At 32.5% G+C, this 20034-nt stretch overlaps 1 protein-coding gene across 1 annotated transcript in view; it reads left to right on the top strand.

The window, feature by feature from the left end:
* LOC127852628 (uncharacterized) overlaps positions 1 to 20034 on the top strand; it is a 276162-nt gene that overhangs the window by 250427 nt on the left and 5701 nt on the right. Inside the window, exons 2-4 of the mRNA XM_052386580.1 lie at positions 12620 to 12947; positions 14917 to 14977; positions 17415 to 17518. Of these exons, the coding sequence (XP_052242540.1) occupies positions 12650 to 12947; positions 14917 to 14977; positions 17415 to 17518 (463 nt within the window). The 5' untranslated portion in view covers positions 12620 to 12649. The remainder of the gene's footprint in view (positions 1 to 12619; positions 12948 to 14916; positions 14978 to 17414; positions 17519 to 20034) is intronic.

The raw sequence follows: 20034 nt of genomic DNA, 5'->3' as shown, positions 1-20034 counted from the left end.
ACAGTTCAACATAATTTAAATTCGTTACAACTTGAATGTGCAGACTAGCATATGTCCATAGCTCAGATGGCAATGCTTTTAACCTCGTTTTCGAAATACCATAATTGTAGTCTAAGTGGTATTAACTTAAAAAACCAAAACAATTGCAATAGGTAGATTAAAGATTTGAATGATTGTGAACTTCTTCGTAAGGTTTTACTATTAAAATTATATATTTTATTTATTATATTATAACTATTAAGTCGTCGCCAAATAGTTACAATATCACTACAATATAATTATACTTAGACAGGAAATTCATTCGTTCTTCAAAATAATACCAAATCCTCTACAAATGGAAAAAATGAAATGGGACACAACATCTCCTTAACTTAGCCCTATGAAAAGTTGAGATATTCAGAATAAGACGAACAATGCGTAGCACGTAATTCAACGTTTGGTACGTATTTGCAACATTTTTTTCTACATTTGATCGTTTGAGGCATAGTGCATTCCTATATATCGAGGGGTTAGAGCCAGAACGTAATAAGTCAATTTTTTTAATAGTGGAGAAAAACGCAAAAGAAGGTTTGACAAACTACAACTTTTATTTGAATATGAATATTAGCATAATATTATGTTACAATATTAGGTGAAAGTATTGTAATGGCATTATAAACATATCATAGAATTGCATACAATATTTACTGCTTTTGTATTCAAAATAGCACTTACTTCATTATTGCATAAAGGTAAAACATATATATTTTCTGTGTGCCACTGTGTTAAGTTCACTTGGTGCTACTTAGCATAAGATTAGTACCCTGCTTTTCCTATGCCATACAGGTCTAAGTGCCCTTAAGGCAAAACAGCCCTGTGCTATGCATCTATTTTGAGAGACTGAACGAAACATGTGCACTTAGCACAAGTTCATATTAATATTCATAATACGAGATATTATTATACAGAAGTGCATCATTATTTCCTTTTGCATTCTAGATTTTAACAGGACATACACATGTAACAATACATATATTTCAATCAGTATGGACGTGTTTGTCTCCAACCTTCACAATGGAAGAAAGTCAAGATTCTGATTTTCTATTCCACATTTGAATCTTCACTTTCTTCCATTGTATCTGGTTCTGGAAGACTGTTCCTAGTTGTCTTATCAGATGAAATATCCTTGAAATACTGGTCATATTCTGAAGGAATTATTCATCAGAGCAAAATGATAGCAGGTCTTTTTTCTTTGCTACTGTAATTGGAATTTTGGCATCATACAAGGGTTTTAAGTCACATTTTATAGAAGGTCCTTTCCTTTAGGATTTAATTTGCACACACTGAATACTGGTGTCATCGAAACTGCTCTTAAAAAACACACGCCCCGGATCACTTTTTTGCAGTTTTATCCATGTTATTTTTGTCCATAAAACGTTTTGTCCACTTACATTTACAACGTTTAACGGTAGCACATATTTGACTACATGCTTGATATCTAAAGTCATAGTATTTCATCGGCACTACAACATACGGATTTCTTTTTCGTGCAACCTTCACAATTTTTTCTCACTGGCTTGGTACATATACCGATGTAAGTTTCTTTGCTCGTTCTATCGAAGCATCTACACTATCACAACTCCATCTGGGTATGTCCACTTTCTAAATACTTTTGTTCAATAGTGTCTCTATGGTTTTACATTTCTCTTAAGCATGCATCAATGCAACAGTAACAACCCTATTTCGATTTCGACCACAACAACAGTCAGAATAAAAACAGACATTCTCTTCTGTGATAGGAAGAGATTTCATGTAAGTCAAAAGACAAGCTCCCTCTTCACAAGAGCCCCGTTTTTCCTCAGTTTCATTCCACAAAAACCATGTCGAACTTGCGTTTTGTAAATAATAAAAGAAAATATTGTAAAAACTGAGCTTTCTTTTATAATAAACTTTACTCACAAGAGAACATGGAATCGGTAACACAGCCTCTAGATCAAATGTTGCAACATGGTAAGACTTGTCTTGTTTTGCACGAGACCTATCCAACTTCTTTTCATCTCTAGCTCTGTTTTTCTTTTGATATGGTATTCAAAAGCAATTTGTAAATCGGTGGTTAGCTTGCCTGCTATCTCCTTATTTCTATACAAAGCGCACGTCTGAAACTGGTCCTTCTTGGTTATATAGAATGAATAGTTAAACTCCTCACAGAAAATTGTACGATACATTGAACTTGATATGTATTGCCTGCCCGTTTCTTTACAGTTTTCTTTGTATAATTAATACAATTAACTAATATTTAAATCAGATCGTAGAAAACGCCTTTTAGTGTCTTGGCGTGTGTAATGTGCTTCTACAGTAGGAAATGATTCTATATGATAACGAACATCTTCTATGATTGCATCTGGGGTTTTGTTATGGGGAGTGTGCTTTCCACGCCTGTCAAAGGAAGCAAATGTTCCTGAAGATATTGAGTTCAGTGCTGTATCTATCATTCTGCCACCAATAGCTAACGTCTTCTGGAAGAAAGCTATGCAAACACATTTCGTATCTAAGTGATATACTCTGGAAATGGCTCTGCGCTTTGATGAGTGTGTTCTTACATGACTCGGCACATCCCCCGTTAATGGCAATTGTAAAATATTGAAAACAATCCCTCAATTATGTGAATATGAATGAGGTTGGATTAACATATATCCCGATCAGACTATAATATTTAATACATTGTATACCCATTGTCTGGTATAAAAAAATAGTAACATAGGTTTTAACTCAAATTCCTCATGCATAATACTAGTATGGTTACTTTGTTTAAAATTATTATAATGTGTGTATTATAAACTGGTAGGAGGAAAAATTATGTTTGTTCTCCATTTCATGTGCGTAAATTACATTTTGAACTTGAGTTATATTCGTCCTTGTTATACAATTCGACCCTAACATATTAACTGATTGTATTCATAAATTCAGCATTATTTGTATTAAATTATATTTGTATGTTTCTTATTTGCTTTTGTGGTCATGCCCTTCATTAAAATATAAAAAACACTATGTGGTAACAGTGCTACATGCGTAGTAAAGTATAACACCCTGATGTGCGTGATGCTATTCGAGACTTAAGGTAGACTAAGATAACTATTACTCTAAGAGAGATTGGCAGGATGTCACATGCTGAGAAACATACTGATAATCATTCATTGCTTAAACACGTGATCTACGTAAATTGATGCGGGGTGTTCTAAGTTCATGAGGTCCTTCCGGAACAGTACCTGCATTATGTAAAGACTCATAGTTTGTCCCACCACTCCTACCTAATTTAATTACTAGACTCATGAAAGTTGAAACGAATTTTAAATTAAAGCTTCAGTTTCCAGCTACATATGTATTTAGGTTTTACTGAAAGTTATTCAATTTTTGTGTGGTCTTATGCTGTGGGCGGGGGGGGGGACCGGATTGCCCAGAGGAAACCCACCTGTCCGTTATAATGACCACCTACCAAACTCACGTACCCTGGGAATGGGGATTGAACCCCGGTTGCAGAAGTGAGAAGTGCATGTACCAACCACTGCGCTAACCGTAACTGGACAGCCTTGTAGATAATGAATTTACATAAACCTATTTAAATTGAGATTTTGAAAATCAGGTCAATGCCTTTGCTGCATAATACAAATAAATCTGGTCAACGTGTTTGCTGCATAAAACAATTAAACCAGATCAATGTGTTCGTTGCACAATCAAACTAAGTCAGGTCAATGTGTTTGCTGCATAATACAACTAAACCAGGTCAATTCGTTCGCTGCGTTAAACAACTAAATCACGTCAATGTGTTCGCTGCATTAAACAACTAAATCACATGAATATGATTACTGCATAATACAACCAAATCAGGTCCATGTGTTCACTGTATAATACAAATAAATCAGGTCAATATGTTTGCTGCATAATACAACAATCAGGTAAATATGTTCACTGCATAATGCAACTAAATCAGGTAAATGTGGTCACCACATAATACAACTAAATCGTGTCAAATTATGTTTGCTGCATAAAGCAACATTGAGGTCAATGTGTTCACTACATAATACAATCAAATCAATGTGTTCGCTGCATAATGCAACAAACAGGTCAATGTTGTTACTGCATTACGCAACAAACAGGTCAATGTGTTCGCTGCATATTTCAACAAACAGGACAATGTGTTCGCTGCATAATACAACTAAATTAGATCAATATTTTTGCTGCATAATAAAACTAAATCAGGTCAATGTGTTTGCTGCATAATACATCAATCAGGTTAATGTGTTCACCGCATAAAACAACTAAATCAGTTTAATGTGTTTGGTGCATAATACAACAATCAGATCAAATTGTGTTCGCTGCATAATGCAACGTTCATATCTGTGTGTTTGTTGCATAATGAAACAATCAGTTCAATGTGTTTGCTGAATAATGCAACAAACAGGTCAATAAGTTCACTGCATAATACAACAATCAGGCCAATGTGTTCACTGCATAATGCAACAAACAGGCGCTTTATAATTTTTAGGTTTTAAAATCGTCAAAAGATGCATATAATGGCTATATTAGAGCATGGTAAATGTTCAGTATTACTGTTTCCTCACAAATATCATAACCAAAACGAAAATTTGCGAATCTGAAACAACTTTTTTCAATTTTGTCAATTTACCAAAGCGTAAAAAGATCCCTTTAATAACTAGAAGTGTTCTCCTCAACAAGGAAGATTTTATTTATAATGAGAAATGTTTAATTGAAACTTAAAGTGATTTTTGAAAGACACACTCAACTTAACAATACCACCATTGTGATTATATACTTGGAAAAAGTATCTTGAGTATGAAAACCTACGAATGGTTAAAGAGGTTTGTTTTTAGAACATTTAGTTTGTACACTTATTATACAATTTAAAGCAAGCTCCACAAGATACTTTGCAAACTATTTGTAATTGACTAACATATATAGTTTAATCATATAGAATACATACATGTGCTATGTTATCTCCAAGATCATCTGTGGCAGTATAGTACTTGCATATTTCTGCATATAAATTTTTTATCATTTTTTTTCAATGGTTTTTATACCTCAATATAAGCAATAATTTCCTTTTGCCTAATTAAAATGGCATGAGCAAACATTTTGGTTCAAATTGCAGTATAAAGTGGATTTTAACAAGTTTACAATTCCACTGCAATTTACAGAATCATTTTTAACTTTGCTTTAATTAATTATCATTCTTCCACCACCCTTACCTATTTTATGTAGACAGAGTTTGAAATTAAAGGTTATTTTGCGACAAATCATGTGGTTATACTGCAATACATTATGGAGTTATTCTGCTATCAAAACCTGTAAATGTTGTAGGGCTTTTTTCCTTCTTTGCGTGTGGCCTGGGTCAGCCATCTCACAGTTTTGATGCAAGCATTTCAAAAATCTAATATATCAACACTATTTTACAAAACCAGCCTTTGTAAGTTGTTTGACATTTAACAGACATGTTATATTCAAAAGTAGAATTCATCCGTCTGTCTGTCACAAACTTTTTAGAGCTATATCTCAGAAACTATTTAAGTGTTATAACATGAAACTTCATAGGTGTCTATATATAAATGAGGAGAAGGGGGGAATCAATTTTAACGAATTTGCTCGTTGTTAAGGAATTACAAGTATGAAACTGGTGAAACCAGTGTTGTAACGTTAGTTCGGCTTAAACACCACACCAGTGCATTGGACCGTCAGTAAATTGTATAGTAAAACTTGAGATCCTTTGTTTAAAAAGTCAGCATGGGGATCCGGATTTGTTTGAATGAAGAGTCACTTTAAAGATATCACAGTAAGATTTAAGCATGCACTTTTACAACGGACAAACCTTGAATCAGAAAGATCATGTGACAAAAGTGAAAACACTTGAGTAATGTAGTACTGGCAGAGAGCGAGGCAAGGGCAGCAATTTGGAGTAGATTTTCGTATTATTACCCGTTTATATGTGTAAATTTTCTTCAAAGCTTGAATAATTTATTTTCAAATAGATTAAATTGCATTTTCATGAAATCCATTTTAATGTCAAATATTGTTAATATGTATGATTTATAGGGAATCCTATGCGCATGTGACATTGCACAATTGTTATTGACAAAGGTTTTAAACTTGGAAAAATTATATGGCTTACATTTCTCACACTAGAACTAAAATTCAATGTATAACTAATGTGTCTAGCCACACAACAGAAATCACATAGACAAGCATTTTAATGTTTGTTAAAGTATTGACTATGGATCATTGAAGATACAGTTAAACCTGTCAGAATTTAGTTGCTCATATGATGTATTATTTTATTTTTCGAAAGCAAAAGTGTCCAGCCAATGAAAATATTTTACTATACCTATGCATAAAAATCATCATTTTACAATTTCTACAAGTATGTGAATATTGTTTGTAAAATTTTGAGGAGTTTGTGACTAAATATTTCACAATTTTGAAATTTGTGGGAATTTTTTTCAAATAAATTGAGTGTCTTACCTTTACTTCACAAAAAAGGAAAGAGAGCCCCTGTTGTCATGAAAATTCAAGAATTCCCAGATGTTCAGTTCAGTAAAATGTGCCTCCTTAAATATGTGATATAGGAGACGTTTGACAAAGATATCATATCTGCATTCGGCCCAGTGAAACCACATTTAAGTAGTAAAATGCTCATACATAAGTTACCAAACCTGTTTACTTGGTATACATTTTGCATAATTAGCTTAATATTTTTATTGAATGTAATTTCCTCAAATAATCTTAATGAAGCTGACAAAAGTTATTATAATTTAAGTGTGTTGTCGTCATGAAAACAAATGTATGTATTTTTTGTGGAAAAAAGGGCATACTATGTATCATGTTAGATTTAAAATTATATAAAGCTTACGTTGTTTGTTAAGGTAATAACCAACAGTTTGTAATTCTGATGCTTGTAATTAATTCCTATTCATCGGAACTCCAAACCGTTGGTAAATACCTCACGAAGTCAATTATTAATTCGCTTCTAATTTACTCATGTCCATTTTGTCTGGGTAAATCAACAAAACATGCAAAGTTTAATACTTTCATGCCATCAAAGTCGGGACCTACAAGGATTTCATTACAGTTCATGACTCCGACAGCAAAGTAGAGCAAAGTTACAGTACAGATCTAATAAAGCAAACTCCGATTTTCGGTTAAGGCCAAATAAAATATAAAAGTAAAAATGTTTATCTCGACAATATTTAAATCAAAGTAAAATTTGGGCCAATTGATATCAAAAACCTGGTCAACAGGTTAAATGTTACGCTAAAGTTGTAACAACTGTAGAAGCTACCCTTATGACTAAATGTTGATCACATTTGGTAAGAATTTGTATAATCACAATATCACAACAAAGATGAAATCTAAGTAAAGTGTATTCAAAACTTAGGTTACCATGTCAAATATAACAAAAAGCTTATGAACACTATAAATGCTTTGATTAAATTAACTTAGTCAAATGAAATATAGCCTGAATGGTTTAGGGTCGCATGGGTTATATAGATTTTATAAATATCAACATAATATTCAACATCAGCGCATTCTAAATGCAATGCCAATAGGTTTCATTTTATATATATTGACTAACATCCTTGTTAATTATGATCCTGGAGTCTTTACATTCCGCACTCCAGGGACAACATCCTTTTAAACACATCGATAGTCCAAAAACTACTTATAACTTATTATATTCTGAACCGGCTTGTCAATTAGGTTATGTAAATTGATGCCTATGTTGAAAATGCATAGTGCTTCTCTACAACAGTTGTTTAAATGTGAATGCAGTGGTAAAAGATGGTCACAAAACGAGATTCACATAATTTGTATAACAAAATTAAGAGATTAACCGATTTTTTACCTAAGTTGAAGGTTGATCACAATTTTATCGACTGCATACTGTTAAATCTTCTGTGTTTTAGTATTTGCCTTGCATCTTGTATTTTCGTCCTCTACTGAGAGTTAGCTTACGTGGTTATTGGCTTCTCTTTGTGTTGTCTACAATCAGCTTCAAATCTCCACATCAATCACTGGGAAGATTCGAACAAACCTTCACATAAATGATCAATGGGTGATCTTCTATCAAAGTTGTTCAAAACGTTCCAGTAAGATGCATGTATTGATCATCAGTAGTACGGTGAAATACAGGTAACATTCACTCCTTTTTGTTTATCACTCCTCTTGTTTTACATTGCACTCCTCTTTTTTTCTATCTCGTTCCAACGACATACTTACTTGAGAGAACGACCTACTAACTCGAACTCAAGGGAACAGTCAGCTAAGTCGAGTGAACGATATAGAAAAAAACAGGAGTGCACAACTAAATGAAAGAGGCGTGCAATCAAAAAAGAGTGGTGCAGTAAATATATGGTAAATATATGAGGGGTGCATTAAACAAAAGAAGAGAGCATTTTAACTATCTCAAGGGAACGACTTACTAACTCGTGGGAACGCGTAAGCTATGTTGTGGGACAACTTTCTAAGTTTAGGGAACGATCGAGATAGAAAAAAGAGTGCAAAACTTAATAAAAGAGGAGTGCAACGAAACAAAGAGTGGTGCAGTAAAGTGTTTAATGCACTTTCCTTTATTTAATTCACTGCTCTTTTTTCATAATGATTGCACTCTTCATTTATTTAGTTTTGCACTACTCTTTTTTGTATCTCGTTCTCTCGACTTAATAAATCATTACCACGTCATAGTTAACTCGTTCCCTCTAGTTAGTATGTCGTGGGAACGAGATAGAAAAAAGAGGAGTGCAGTTTATGAAAAAGAGGAGTAAATGTCATCTCTATGCCACTGTACATCTAAATATGAATGCAAACATGTCTATATAAATTTAGTTTATTCTCAATCATTCGATATTAACTTGTTATATTTGTTTCAAAAAACATTTAAGCATATTGATATATTTAACTTTGCTTTGAATAATTGTTCATTGTTTTTTTTCATTCTGCCTCTTTTAACCATGTTAAGGATGGCTCCCACCTTGCCCCTGTACTGACCTGTGGGTCATTTTTATTTTCATATGGGCTGGGATGGTCATGGAAGGAAGAAAGTGTTAGATTTTGAAGGGACTTGTTCACATATTTTGTGAGAAGGTTGACTGATATAAGTCAGTGATATAACTAAAAGAAATTAATACAGCAACAAATTTAAATTAAACAAAAAACAGACATATACCGGTAACTACAAATTATACAAATATATAGCAGTACATATTGTATGGTATCGTAATATGCTTTTACTGTATTTTTTAATCTGTATATTATTTTAAGTAGGCATGTTTTAATAGTCATGCGTATCTTTGTTTAATATTTATTTTATGCCCTTTCATAAACTGTATTATTTCCGTTTTAAACCGAGACTGTACGATTTTGTCAAATATTTACGAATTTATATAAAACGAGTAAAAACTTATTATACATATATTTCAATATAAATTAAAATAAAAGTTAAGAAGGACATGTGTCGAAAAATGCGAAATAAGCCTGATATTTAATTCTGAAATCGACAATGTCTGTACAGTCGAGTTCGCCAGCATGTATATTATGCATGTACGATGTGAATCTAAATTTTGTTTTACGGATCATTTTAATTTCCTGCAACGATATATAGTCATACGACACACGAACACTAACTCAGAACCTAATAAAAAGATGAATTCTTCGGTAATTGTAGGAAAATATGTACGAAATATATTCGTCACAATTGGCTCGGGGCGCTAATTTGTCTTTGCTGCATTTTATGAAATTCGTCTTCAATTTATATTTTTCTTACCTATTTTGCGTTATTGTAACATATTTGATTAAATATATTACAATTTAACACATACAAAATCGTATAGTCTCGCTTTAATAATATTTGGTTAAATAAATTGCGAACTTTTTATGTAATATTGTTCCATCTTAATCTGTAAAGAAAATGACTCTAACACAGGGCATCAACAAGAACGATCAAGAACGTGTCCTTTAAATGTTGCTCAATCTGTGTCATTTTGCAACATGTATTAGGAAAAAATGTTGCCTTGTTTTACTGATAAGGGATATGATTACAGAACATGAAAATATCTTTAAACATTTTCTATAAAATATGTGTTCGTCATTTTCAGTAAACAAATTGACTGCATAATGTTACATCAAATACTGCCATGAGAAAAACAGTCAGTTGAGGAAGCCAAGAAATCATGCGAGAATTTCTAGCTGCTTACCTACTCTGGAATGTATGGGTTTAGTTTTAAACTGCGCCTTATATATTTTAATTTGAGTAAAGATTTGTGTTATTCATATATAAGTTGTTTTGCTATATTCTCAAATCTTTTTTTCGAAAAATAAGGGATGTAGTTGACACTTGTTCTTAATTCATTTCATCGTTCCTCAAAAGGTTGTAACTTTGTTGCTCTGGTCTCTTCCCTACCATTGAGTAATTAAATGGTAATTAAAATGAATGCGTTTTGGTTTCCTTTTATTATTGTTTAATTTGAGTTGCAATGCTATGAGGTTAAATTTTATTCACACTTATATGTATCATGAATATTGCTGGGCCAAGTGTGAGGTTGACCGTTCCAAGGCGGTGACCCAAGCTTAATTCTTATATATATTAATGTTGTTTTGTATTGTGCTGTGTTGTACTATTTGGCAATTGGTCACTTGACTTAAATTAATGACCAACTAATTGCATATCACTAACATTCAATACTGCTCCAGCACCTGGAGTTTTACTTCTTTATTTTCAATGAAAAATTTAAAGATATTATGTTATTCACTTCAGTAAACATATAAGAACAATGATTAAAATATTCTATGTCTTCAGAATATCCACAAAACATGTGTTTATCATAAATCATTAGAAAAAAATTATATGGATCGCACACTATGACAGGTTTTGTCTACCAGTTTATACTTTTAAACATAAAGATTGACGTATTTAAACGCACATTCCAATGACGTCATACTGTGAATTCACTTATTTTAAGGAGGTCTCATTTTCGCACACCTACCATTTCCCCAATTTATGATCACTGGAATATTTACCAATTAGGTTTTCCGCATTCCGCATTCACGTTAAAAGTGAAACGTCGAATCAGATCAGTCGTAACACCCTATGCCGTTATGTTTGAACATAAGGCGATCTTCTGACGTTGATATGAACTCTTTGTAAAAATATAAGCACAACTTTGGCATGTTAAACGTTTATTTGAAAATAAGTTAATAGATGCACAGCTTTTAACATGCTTTTCCAAACTTTCAATGTGTAATGAACTGCTTGAATGCTATAACCATAAAAGTATACATCTGCAATAAAGCCTGTCTAAAGTGAACATATCAAATGGCACTGAAGTATGAGAGACATATACCTTTTATACAAGTATAAAATTAATTACTGCAAAATCTAAAAAAGATAAGCATTAATTTCTTCCTGCCTTTCAAGTCCAAATTTGAAACATTTTAGTATTTTAATTATAATAGACAGCTTTTTACACACAAATATAATACCTAAAAATCTTACCTTTTACTGTAAAAGTAGTTTTTTTTTTAAACATCTTCTTTCCATAAGAAAGAACTTTCAATGAGAAAGGTGTTGAAACAATTATATTATTTTACCATCATAGTGGGAGAACAGTGTCTTTTATCAACATAAATACCGATTAAGTCATATTTCTCCCTATCTAATTACCCATTAGCACAATAGTTTGTGTTTCCTGTTGATATAAACCAGATACAATAATTCCTTTACAAGGTAAGGGCTTCATATTTTTACCTTGAATAAGGCTTATGTTAAATTTTTTTAAGTGCACTTAAATCCTTTTGGCACATGTATTATCTCTCAATATGTTAAAAAAAATTATTGTGCCAAAAAGACTTAAGTGCTATTAAAGCTTTCTTGCAGTCATGAAAAGGATATAAAGCATTCTGGCATACAAGGGATTTGTCGATAAGCACTTAGTGCACCTTGGTTCTGTCGGATATACTATGTTGTATACAAGATATGATTCCAGGGAATAGTGCAAATTGAAGAGTATTGGAATAGCTTTCTAAACGTGCAAAAAAGTGATTTTTGATAATAAAAAAAAGTGCACCTACCACGTTCTGGCTCTAACCCCTCGATATAGCTTCAAATCGTGTTATTATACAAATGATTTTCATTCAAATGTTTAGAGATATATTTATTCTCATCGTTTACACAATTGAATGGCCCGTTACTAATATTATCGCATTAGTTTAAGTATCTGACGTTATATATTTACAAAACTTTTTGGGCTGTTTAATCTTAATTTTCTTTCATTATAAAATGTGTGTTTTTCATTAAATGTGTAATTTTACTCTGAGTTGAATTCATTAATTTCATTTTTTTTCCTATTCATCACATATGAAAACAACAAAAACACATAATTAGCACGTGCTAATTTACATCGAAAATTAAACCGGTCAACATGATAATACAACATTCTTCAGTTTGGAATTAGAGTTTGAAAAGTCGCCCAATGTGTTTACTTTAGGGATGGGATAGATCTTCTAAAATGTGTTTTATACAAACTTATTAAAATGATGTATTGTTTACGTTATTTGTCAAAGTATAAAACTTTTTCAGTATGAGATGTAAAACACAACAGTTAAAGCAATGAAGGGCCCATGCCCAACATGTGGGGCAGACACAGACAGTAGTACGGCAAAATTTTGCAGCGCATGTGGTTCGAAGTTACAACAATTACAACAAAATGCAGAGTCTATTAGATGTAACGGTGACGATGAAGGTAAACCATGTATGGAACAAATCAGTCTGGGTAAAAAGTTCTGTCCCAACTGTGGCAGACAAGTTGATCCTAAAGAATTTCTGCTAGGGAATTGTCAGAAATGCGGTCAATATTGTCCAGCTGCGAGCAAGATGTGCACGCATTGTTTACAAACTCTTACCCCAGGTAAAGTAGCTGTTACTATGTTTTGTGCATTCTGTATTCGTCTATTAAAGTTGCAATACGTAGAATAACAAATGCATGTTTCGTAAAACTAAAGCTTTTCTGTACGTTATTCACTGGGATGTATTTTGTTGTATAAGAATTTCCTTCATTTGTTTATATTCCTTCCTTTTCTTCAGAAGTATTTACATGTTATAAATATGTAAAATTGTAATCTTAAGTATTCAGCAAATAAATATGTAATAATAAGTGACTTAATCAATGCCAATCATCATTTAGTTATCGACTGACAGGAATTGTATATTCAATGAAATTTTTTAATGATGAAAGCTATCAGTTAAACAAAACGCTGTATTTTATGTTTTGTCAAATATTGATTCGTAATATAAATAGTTTATTCCGTGCATGTCGATCTTATTTGTATAGTGTATAAACACTTATTAAAACAAAGCATCTTGTCAGAATTCCCACATTTTTTAATTCGTTTATTCGTATATAAATGCTTATATGTCTTAACCGACGGATACAATACAGAGCATGGTTATGAATCTTTTGTCGTCAATAAACCTGTTTAGAACGTATCCTGTTTTCGAACTAATTTTAGAATAGCTGTTTTGTTTACTCTCGGCATGTGAAAACCGTTTCCCATACATCGCAGACAGTTTTGTTGTTTTCTACTTTCAAATCATCAAACACTGATAATTCAGTGAAAACAACTGATTTTTGTTTGTTTCATAGATTGAAAGGAATGATGGTAAAAACATTTGGGGTTCGCAAATTGTACACTTAACGCTTAAAATTTCCTGTTAAAGTGTAACCAGATCACGTGACAAACAAGATTGCGACGTCCATGCCGAGGCAGGTATTTTATCGTCGTGTTATACCCTGTATTACTTGTAGTATTATTTATCATTCCGCTCAATTTTCAGCCATATTAGGGAGAAAATTACTTGCTTTCATTTCATAGTAATATTCGCTGTATATCTCGACTTCACTCGGTGCGAAATTTCTTAGCGGAAATGGGATGACCTAATTATGACTCAACTAAGTAAACTCGCGGGTAGTAAAGTTGAGATACAAAGCGAATTTAAATACGAAATAAACGCTTATCACCTTTTTACTGATATGGCTGGAAAGTGAGCGTCATTTAAAAAATAAACAGAAGTAATGAAGGGTATAAAACGGCGAAAAATAAACGTCTCGGTATGGACGTCGCCATCTTGACTATACCGTGATTACCCCCTCTGGTAACTGCCGCACACTTATGGAACGTTTTTAAATTCAGTGGAATTGGCACAGGTCGTAAGTCGTATCGTCTTTAAGAAAATTACTTATAATAAATCAAAATTGTACGACCAACATACAGATATGGCTGATATATTGCAAGTGTTTCAGAAAAAAGATATACCATTAACGATGGTTTGAAACGCGCCTTGGGTTTACGTCATACACATCCAATAAAACAAAACACATTTTCGTAATTTGCTGTTCCATGTCTGATTCTGTCGCATTTGTAAATTAAATATCAGTGTATTTTGTTCAGGCGCAGACAAATGCTATGACATTTGTCAACCGTGTACAATCAAATAAATTATCACTTGTATGAAGCAAGATTTCAAATGAATGATGCTTATCTGATTAGGAATATCACAGTAATTAAATTTCATGAAATATAACATGATCTACCTAATTGGGCTTTCAAGGTTTACAAAACACGGTTGTTCTCATTGAGGTTGGACGAGTCTACATCACTTAAACAACATTTAAAGCTTTTAAGAGCTCGTCAGTAATTATATCTAATTGGTTTGTAGGTTTTAATAACTGAATGCATGGATGATGAGAGAGTAAGTGATTGGGGTCGAAGCATTCCCTTCCCTAGAGGAAGTATTTGTTTTAATGTACAGTATTCGTAGAATGTTATAACGTTATAATTGTACCCAAATTTAAATGTTTCAAATGCACATGAATTCAGAACCGAACGAGAGGACACATCTGGGCAAATTTGGGACAAAGCGTATCCAGACCCTAACACGGTAAATTGTTTGTTTTAAGTTTCTTAAATATAAAATTTTCTATATTTTTCAAAGTTTGCGCCAGATCACAGAAATATACATAATTGCAATTTCTAAAATGCATTGCAAAAAGTTGAAAAATTAAATAAATTGTACATGCCAAGCAAGAATGTTCATGCATCAAATGCACTTAAATTGCGAATTAATTATGTTCTGACAGAAATTCGTGTTGGTTTGTGTTCGTGTATGTAATAACATTACTAAATAAAGTAATATATCATTTAATTCCAACAAACATGTATTGCATGTTATATCTGATTATATTAATGCAAGCTATAGCATGTACTCGTATTCCGTGGAATAGTTTACTAATGCCATTGCGATAGCACGTGTTTTCAATAACGTATCGAGATTAACAATGGTTTAATGAATGCTGTCATTTCAGTAAATTGAAAAGATCCTTTCAGTTAGTTTCTAAAGATGTTGAGTATTACAGAACATTGTTTCGGCATGATAATCTGAATCATGCCGAATCGTATCCATGTATGACCGTTCTCATTTTACTTAGATAGTAAGGTTTTAAATCGATATCAAATGAGTTCCTCCCCAGCTTTACATGATGATGTCTCAAAAATAAAAATTAAAAAAAATGTTTTAACCGTTCAGACATCCGATACTCGTATGGACATTGACCGTTTAGTTATCTGTAGCCATCAACGAGTTAAAGTTGGAACATTTAGTTCAAGGACATGTTAAATCACACTTGCACCATGATAGCACCTGGCAATTGGTGATTGGTAGCTACAATACGCGGCTATAGCCGCAAATAATAGATTTTAAGTAACACATAGCCATAAGTTACAAATAAGGACATTGCAACAATGGTATTTCATTGCATCGGCCGAAATTAGTGCACTACCTGAAATTATTACATCAAACGCAATTTGTTCCATTAATTTAGAGCCCAAACTTTTATTAGTCTTATCTCCTGGGTCAAAATATGATCTGAAGCGACTTAGAGATAAGCGTTGAATGAATTTTTATTAACTTTTTTGCTATTGCATTTTGATAAATGTTTTTTGAAGTCAACTTTGTATTTCAATGACCAAGCTACTTCCCAATATATCGCCACATCGCCATCAATGGTATGAAAGGTAAAGCCATAAGCTTTGAAAACATAATAATTTATATCTATAATACTCGTTGCAAATTAAATTATTACCGGCATGGAGGCTGTCACTTTGCGAATAAATAGAAGGGCAAAAAGATATGAGGCTTAAATCCGCTCACACAAAGCATTGCAAGATATGTTTTCTTAATGCTTAAATATTCCTATTGATTCACATTCATAATGGTAGCTCAATTTAAATTGGCATTAATTTTTCCCCTAACTATTTGTGCTTATCATGATACTGTAACTCTGCAGACATAACTTCTGGTTTGCCAATAATCATCCATACGGATAGTGTAATATTTACTTTCACGTAATAAGAGCAATGTAAACTACATTCTTTTAAAATATTAATCTACAGTGCTCAATCGTCATTTTCTTAATTTCAGCTCAAAGTTTGTACGGTATTTTTTAGTTTACCTCAATGTTTTAGTGGTTTTTCGCTTTTGTATTTACAATAGCTTTTGAAACTGGGACAAACGTTTTTAACATTTTTAATTCGTGGATCAGTTAACAGGTGCGTTTATTGGGACTTGTTCACATACAGTCGATACCATCAGCTTTTGTCCACACATTCAAAACATCAATCGATCAATCAACAACACAGCACCCACATATTATAAATACAGTTTCATTCATGCGGAAACATCAAATTAAATGTTTCCAATGGAAAAACGAAATACTTGAAAAAAATTGGATTTTCCGCTGTTTTCAATAGCTGTTGTGAACACAGTTTTCTTAATAATACAAAATGAAACTATTGTAATACATTGCAGAGAAATTAGGGCGATAGACCTTTTCACCTCCAAGACCCGGTACAAGTCCCGTTACACAACGGGATACATTGGCGTTTTAGTTTGGATGTTTAAATATGTCAACATTTAAGCAAAACTTGACATATTATAAAATGCAAAAAACTTGTTAACGTTCCCGTTAAAGAAGCAAAACTTAAGTCAAATAAACATTGTCTGTTTAATGTGCGTTTCCTTTCAAATTCAAAGTACAACCTTTCAAAACATTTCGTTAGCTGTTGTTTCTCGCATTTTTGAATAACATCTTCAGCTGAAGCCTTTTTATGCCAAACGTTTGCATCCATCAGTACAGGTATACTTAAACCAGGTACAAGATATAGAACAGCTGTAATATATGCTTTTGAAGGCAAACATTTTAACAGATAGAAACTTGCGATGAATCTTGAAAGCAGCCACATTAAGCGTAAAAATGTTTGGGACATTGGTAACCCCTTAATCACATCATTAAAATATTTTTTCTTTTCCATTTTACAAGGCCCGTTTCGTCGTTTCTGTCTTGTGAACGTTGTGGTAAAGAACAGTTGGCTCACTGGAATTTCTGTCTACATTGTGGCGAAACACATCGGTTCAAACCTAGAGGTAAGTAACATAGGAAATACGACTTTGCATAGAGATGTAAACATTCAGAAGGGAAAACATACAGTAGTCTTGCATATGTTTATACAATTGCTTTTTCAAACTTAAAATTGCAAAATTGAATTAAATAACTTACATTGGTACTATAAAAAATATAACACAAAAAGCAACAATCCTCAATTAATAACGTGACCTTTTCCCTCAAATATAGATATATGTTGAATATTTACAAACACGATAACTAATAAAGATTAGCAAAAACTATAGATAAACAATACCGACGCATAAAGTATGACACATTATCCCACCATTTATGCACAACGAGTCAAATGTATTGGGCGCGTGGTCAAGTAATTACTCAAAACCCCCACTACACCCTCTATTTTGTAACACAAATGTAATAAATGACTTAAACAATGATCGAACGCTATTAATATGCCATAAAACAACATTTGTAATCATTCTGGCAAACAAACAAATCTGATATAATATATATGAAAAAGGTACATATATACATCAATATTTGTGTTAATTAATTGCTTTAATATTGTAGTGGATAAACTCGTTTCTGTTTATTGCACTAATGTATGTTCGGAAAATGGGGTATTCCGATAGTTTTACTGTTGCTTAAACCCAGCTAAATGTTCGGTTAGACGAGAGCCGACCAAGCATGTGTACGAGTTCGAGAAGTGTTTTCTTGTAGTTATGTTGGCAAGTAGCTGTTCGCGGTCATGTTTCGTCATTAGGCAACCTTTCCCCACAATCTGATACATAGCTTACGAAAAATCGACTGTCATTTAAGCAATTAATTGCCTAAATGTTGATGTAGGTGGTTTTTCTGTGTCAAAAATACCTACCTTGTTCAAATATATTATATTAGAGCTTTTTGTTTTTGTCAAAATGGTTAAAAGGTAGTTTTATCACATGTTATTGGTGTTTAAGTGCCTATGCCCGCGCACAACACATGCGAAACGAAAGTGATAGGCTGATTAATAATTTCGTCAAATAATCATGGCGAACAAAACCATGACATGACATTTGGAAAACAATCAACGACCATTTTAGATGTCTAGAAAATACCACAACATTCTCCGGCCATCGATTATACGTATATCTGTGTAATTATAAGCACCTTTATGTATAATAAATACATTACCCGAAGCACTCACGTCAACAGTCATTATCGTTTGTTTTGTACAATACATGATTTTTGAGATTTTTTAAGCATGTTGGCAAAGAATGATTTAACATTTATTTTTCGTATTCATTGTTGCAATGATTTCACAAGTAATTAATTATTGTCAGTGTACAGGTATTTTTATTTTTAAAATTAATACATGTAAGGTCGAATGTATACAGTCAGTTAAATTATCCTAGTTTTGTATGTTTAACAACATCGATTGTGTTAATGTTTTTTAACAATCTTGTTTGAACTTTGGTCAACGAGAATTAACACACTACAAAAGTGGTAGAAATTAAGCACAAACTAGTTATGCCAAACAATACTTAAATACACATCGTCTCGATGAAATGGACTCGTGCAGAATATCTGGCATGTTTTGAAGAGATAAAATATAAAACAATAATTAAATAATGAAAGAAAAAAGTTATCCACAACTGGGCTCGAACCACTGGCCATTGATGATACATTACATGATGTATTTTATACTATTTTACATATAAGCAATCCTCAAATATCACAAACTATAACGATAACAACAGAATTTTCCAAATTATTAATTCGTTTCGCGTTTGTGACGCGTTATAATTCAAGTTTTGAAATTATATATAATCGATATTTTTGAGCATGGTAAATGTTCAGTAGAACTGTTTCCATGCAAACAAATAACTACAAAGAAAATTTGCAAATCTACAAAGATATTTTTCACTTTAGTCAATGTATCGGAAAGTGACCATGTCCCTTTTATAGATTAAGAATTATCTTTTGTCTATAATAAATCACCGAACCTTTTGGATGCTTATTCAACATCATTTATGAAGCAGTTGTCGTTTCGTTAATATACACGAACTTGTGACGTTTAAATTAATCACGCGCATTATAATTCATTTCTAAGACCGAAAATCGCAGAATAAAAAATGATTTTTTTGTAGTGATGAAACATTTCTGCCAAAAGCAACCAAAGCTTTATATATTGCCATTCTGCTCTCTTAATATAATAATCTGGTACCGTGTAAAACAATCAACAACTGGCACAGTGTTTGTCCGTAACAGTTGTTAGTGGTTGTTCAAAACTACCCACGACTTATTCAACTGTGACCCACAGATTACAAAGAAGGGAAGAGTTTATAGTTTTGCCTCTCTATAAGCTTTGTTAACCGGAGGCCTATTATTCAGCCTATTCAATAAAATCACAAAAATAAAACGTTTGTGTGCTGTATGTTCTTATTTGCTCCTCCTCGCAAATACACTTGTCTGTTTTCTTACATTCTTAACAAATTTGGTCTTCATCTCAGAGTCAGAAGCAGATGTCGTTATGCGAAATAAATCTGCACAATTT

This window comes from Dreissena polymorpha, chromosome 12 (genome assembly GCF_020536995.1).
Source record: "Dreissena polymorpha isolate Duluth1 chromosome 12, UMN_Dpol_1.0, whole genome shotgun sequence".
Classification (NCBI taxonomy): domain Eukaryota; kingdom Metazoa; phylum Mollusca; class Bivalvia; order Myida; family Dreissenidae; genus Dreissena; species Dreissena polymorpha.
The sequence above is the reverse complement of the archived record's forward strand: the minus strand, read 5'-3'. Positions and strand labels throughout refer to the sequence as shown.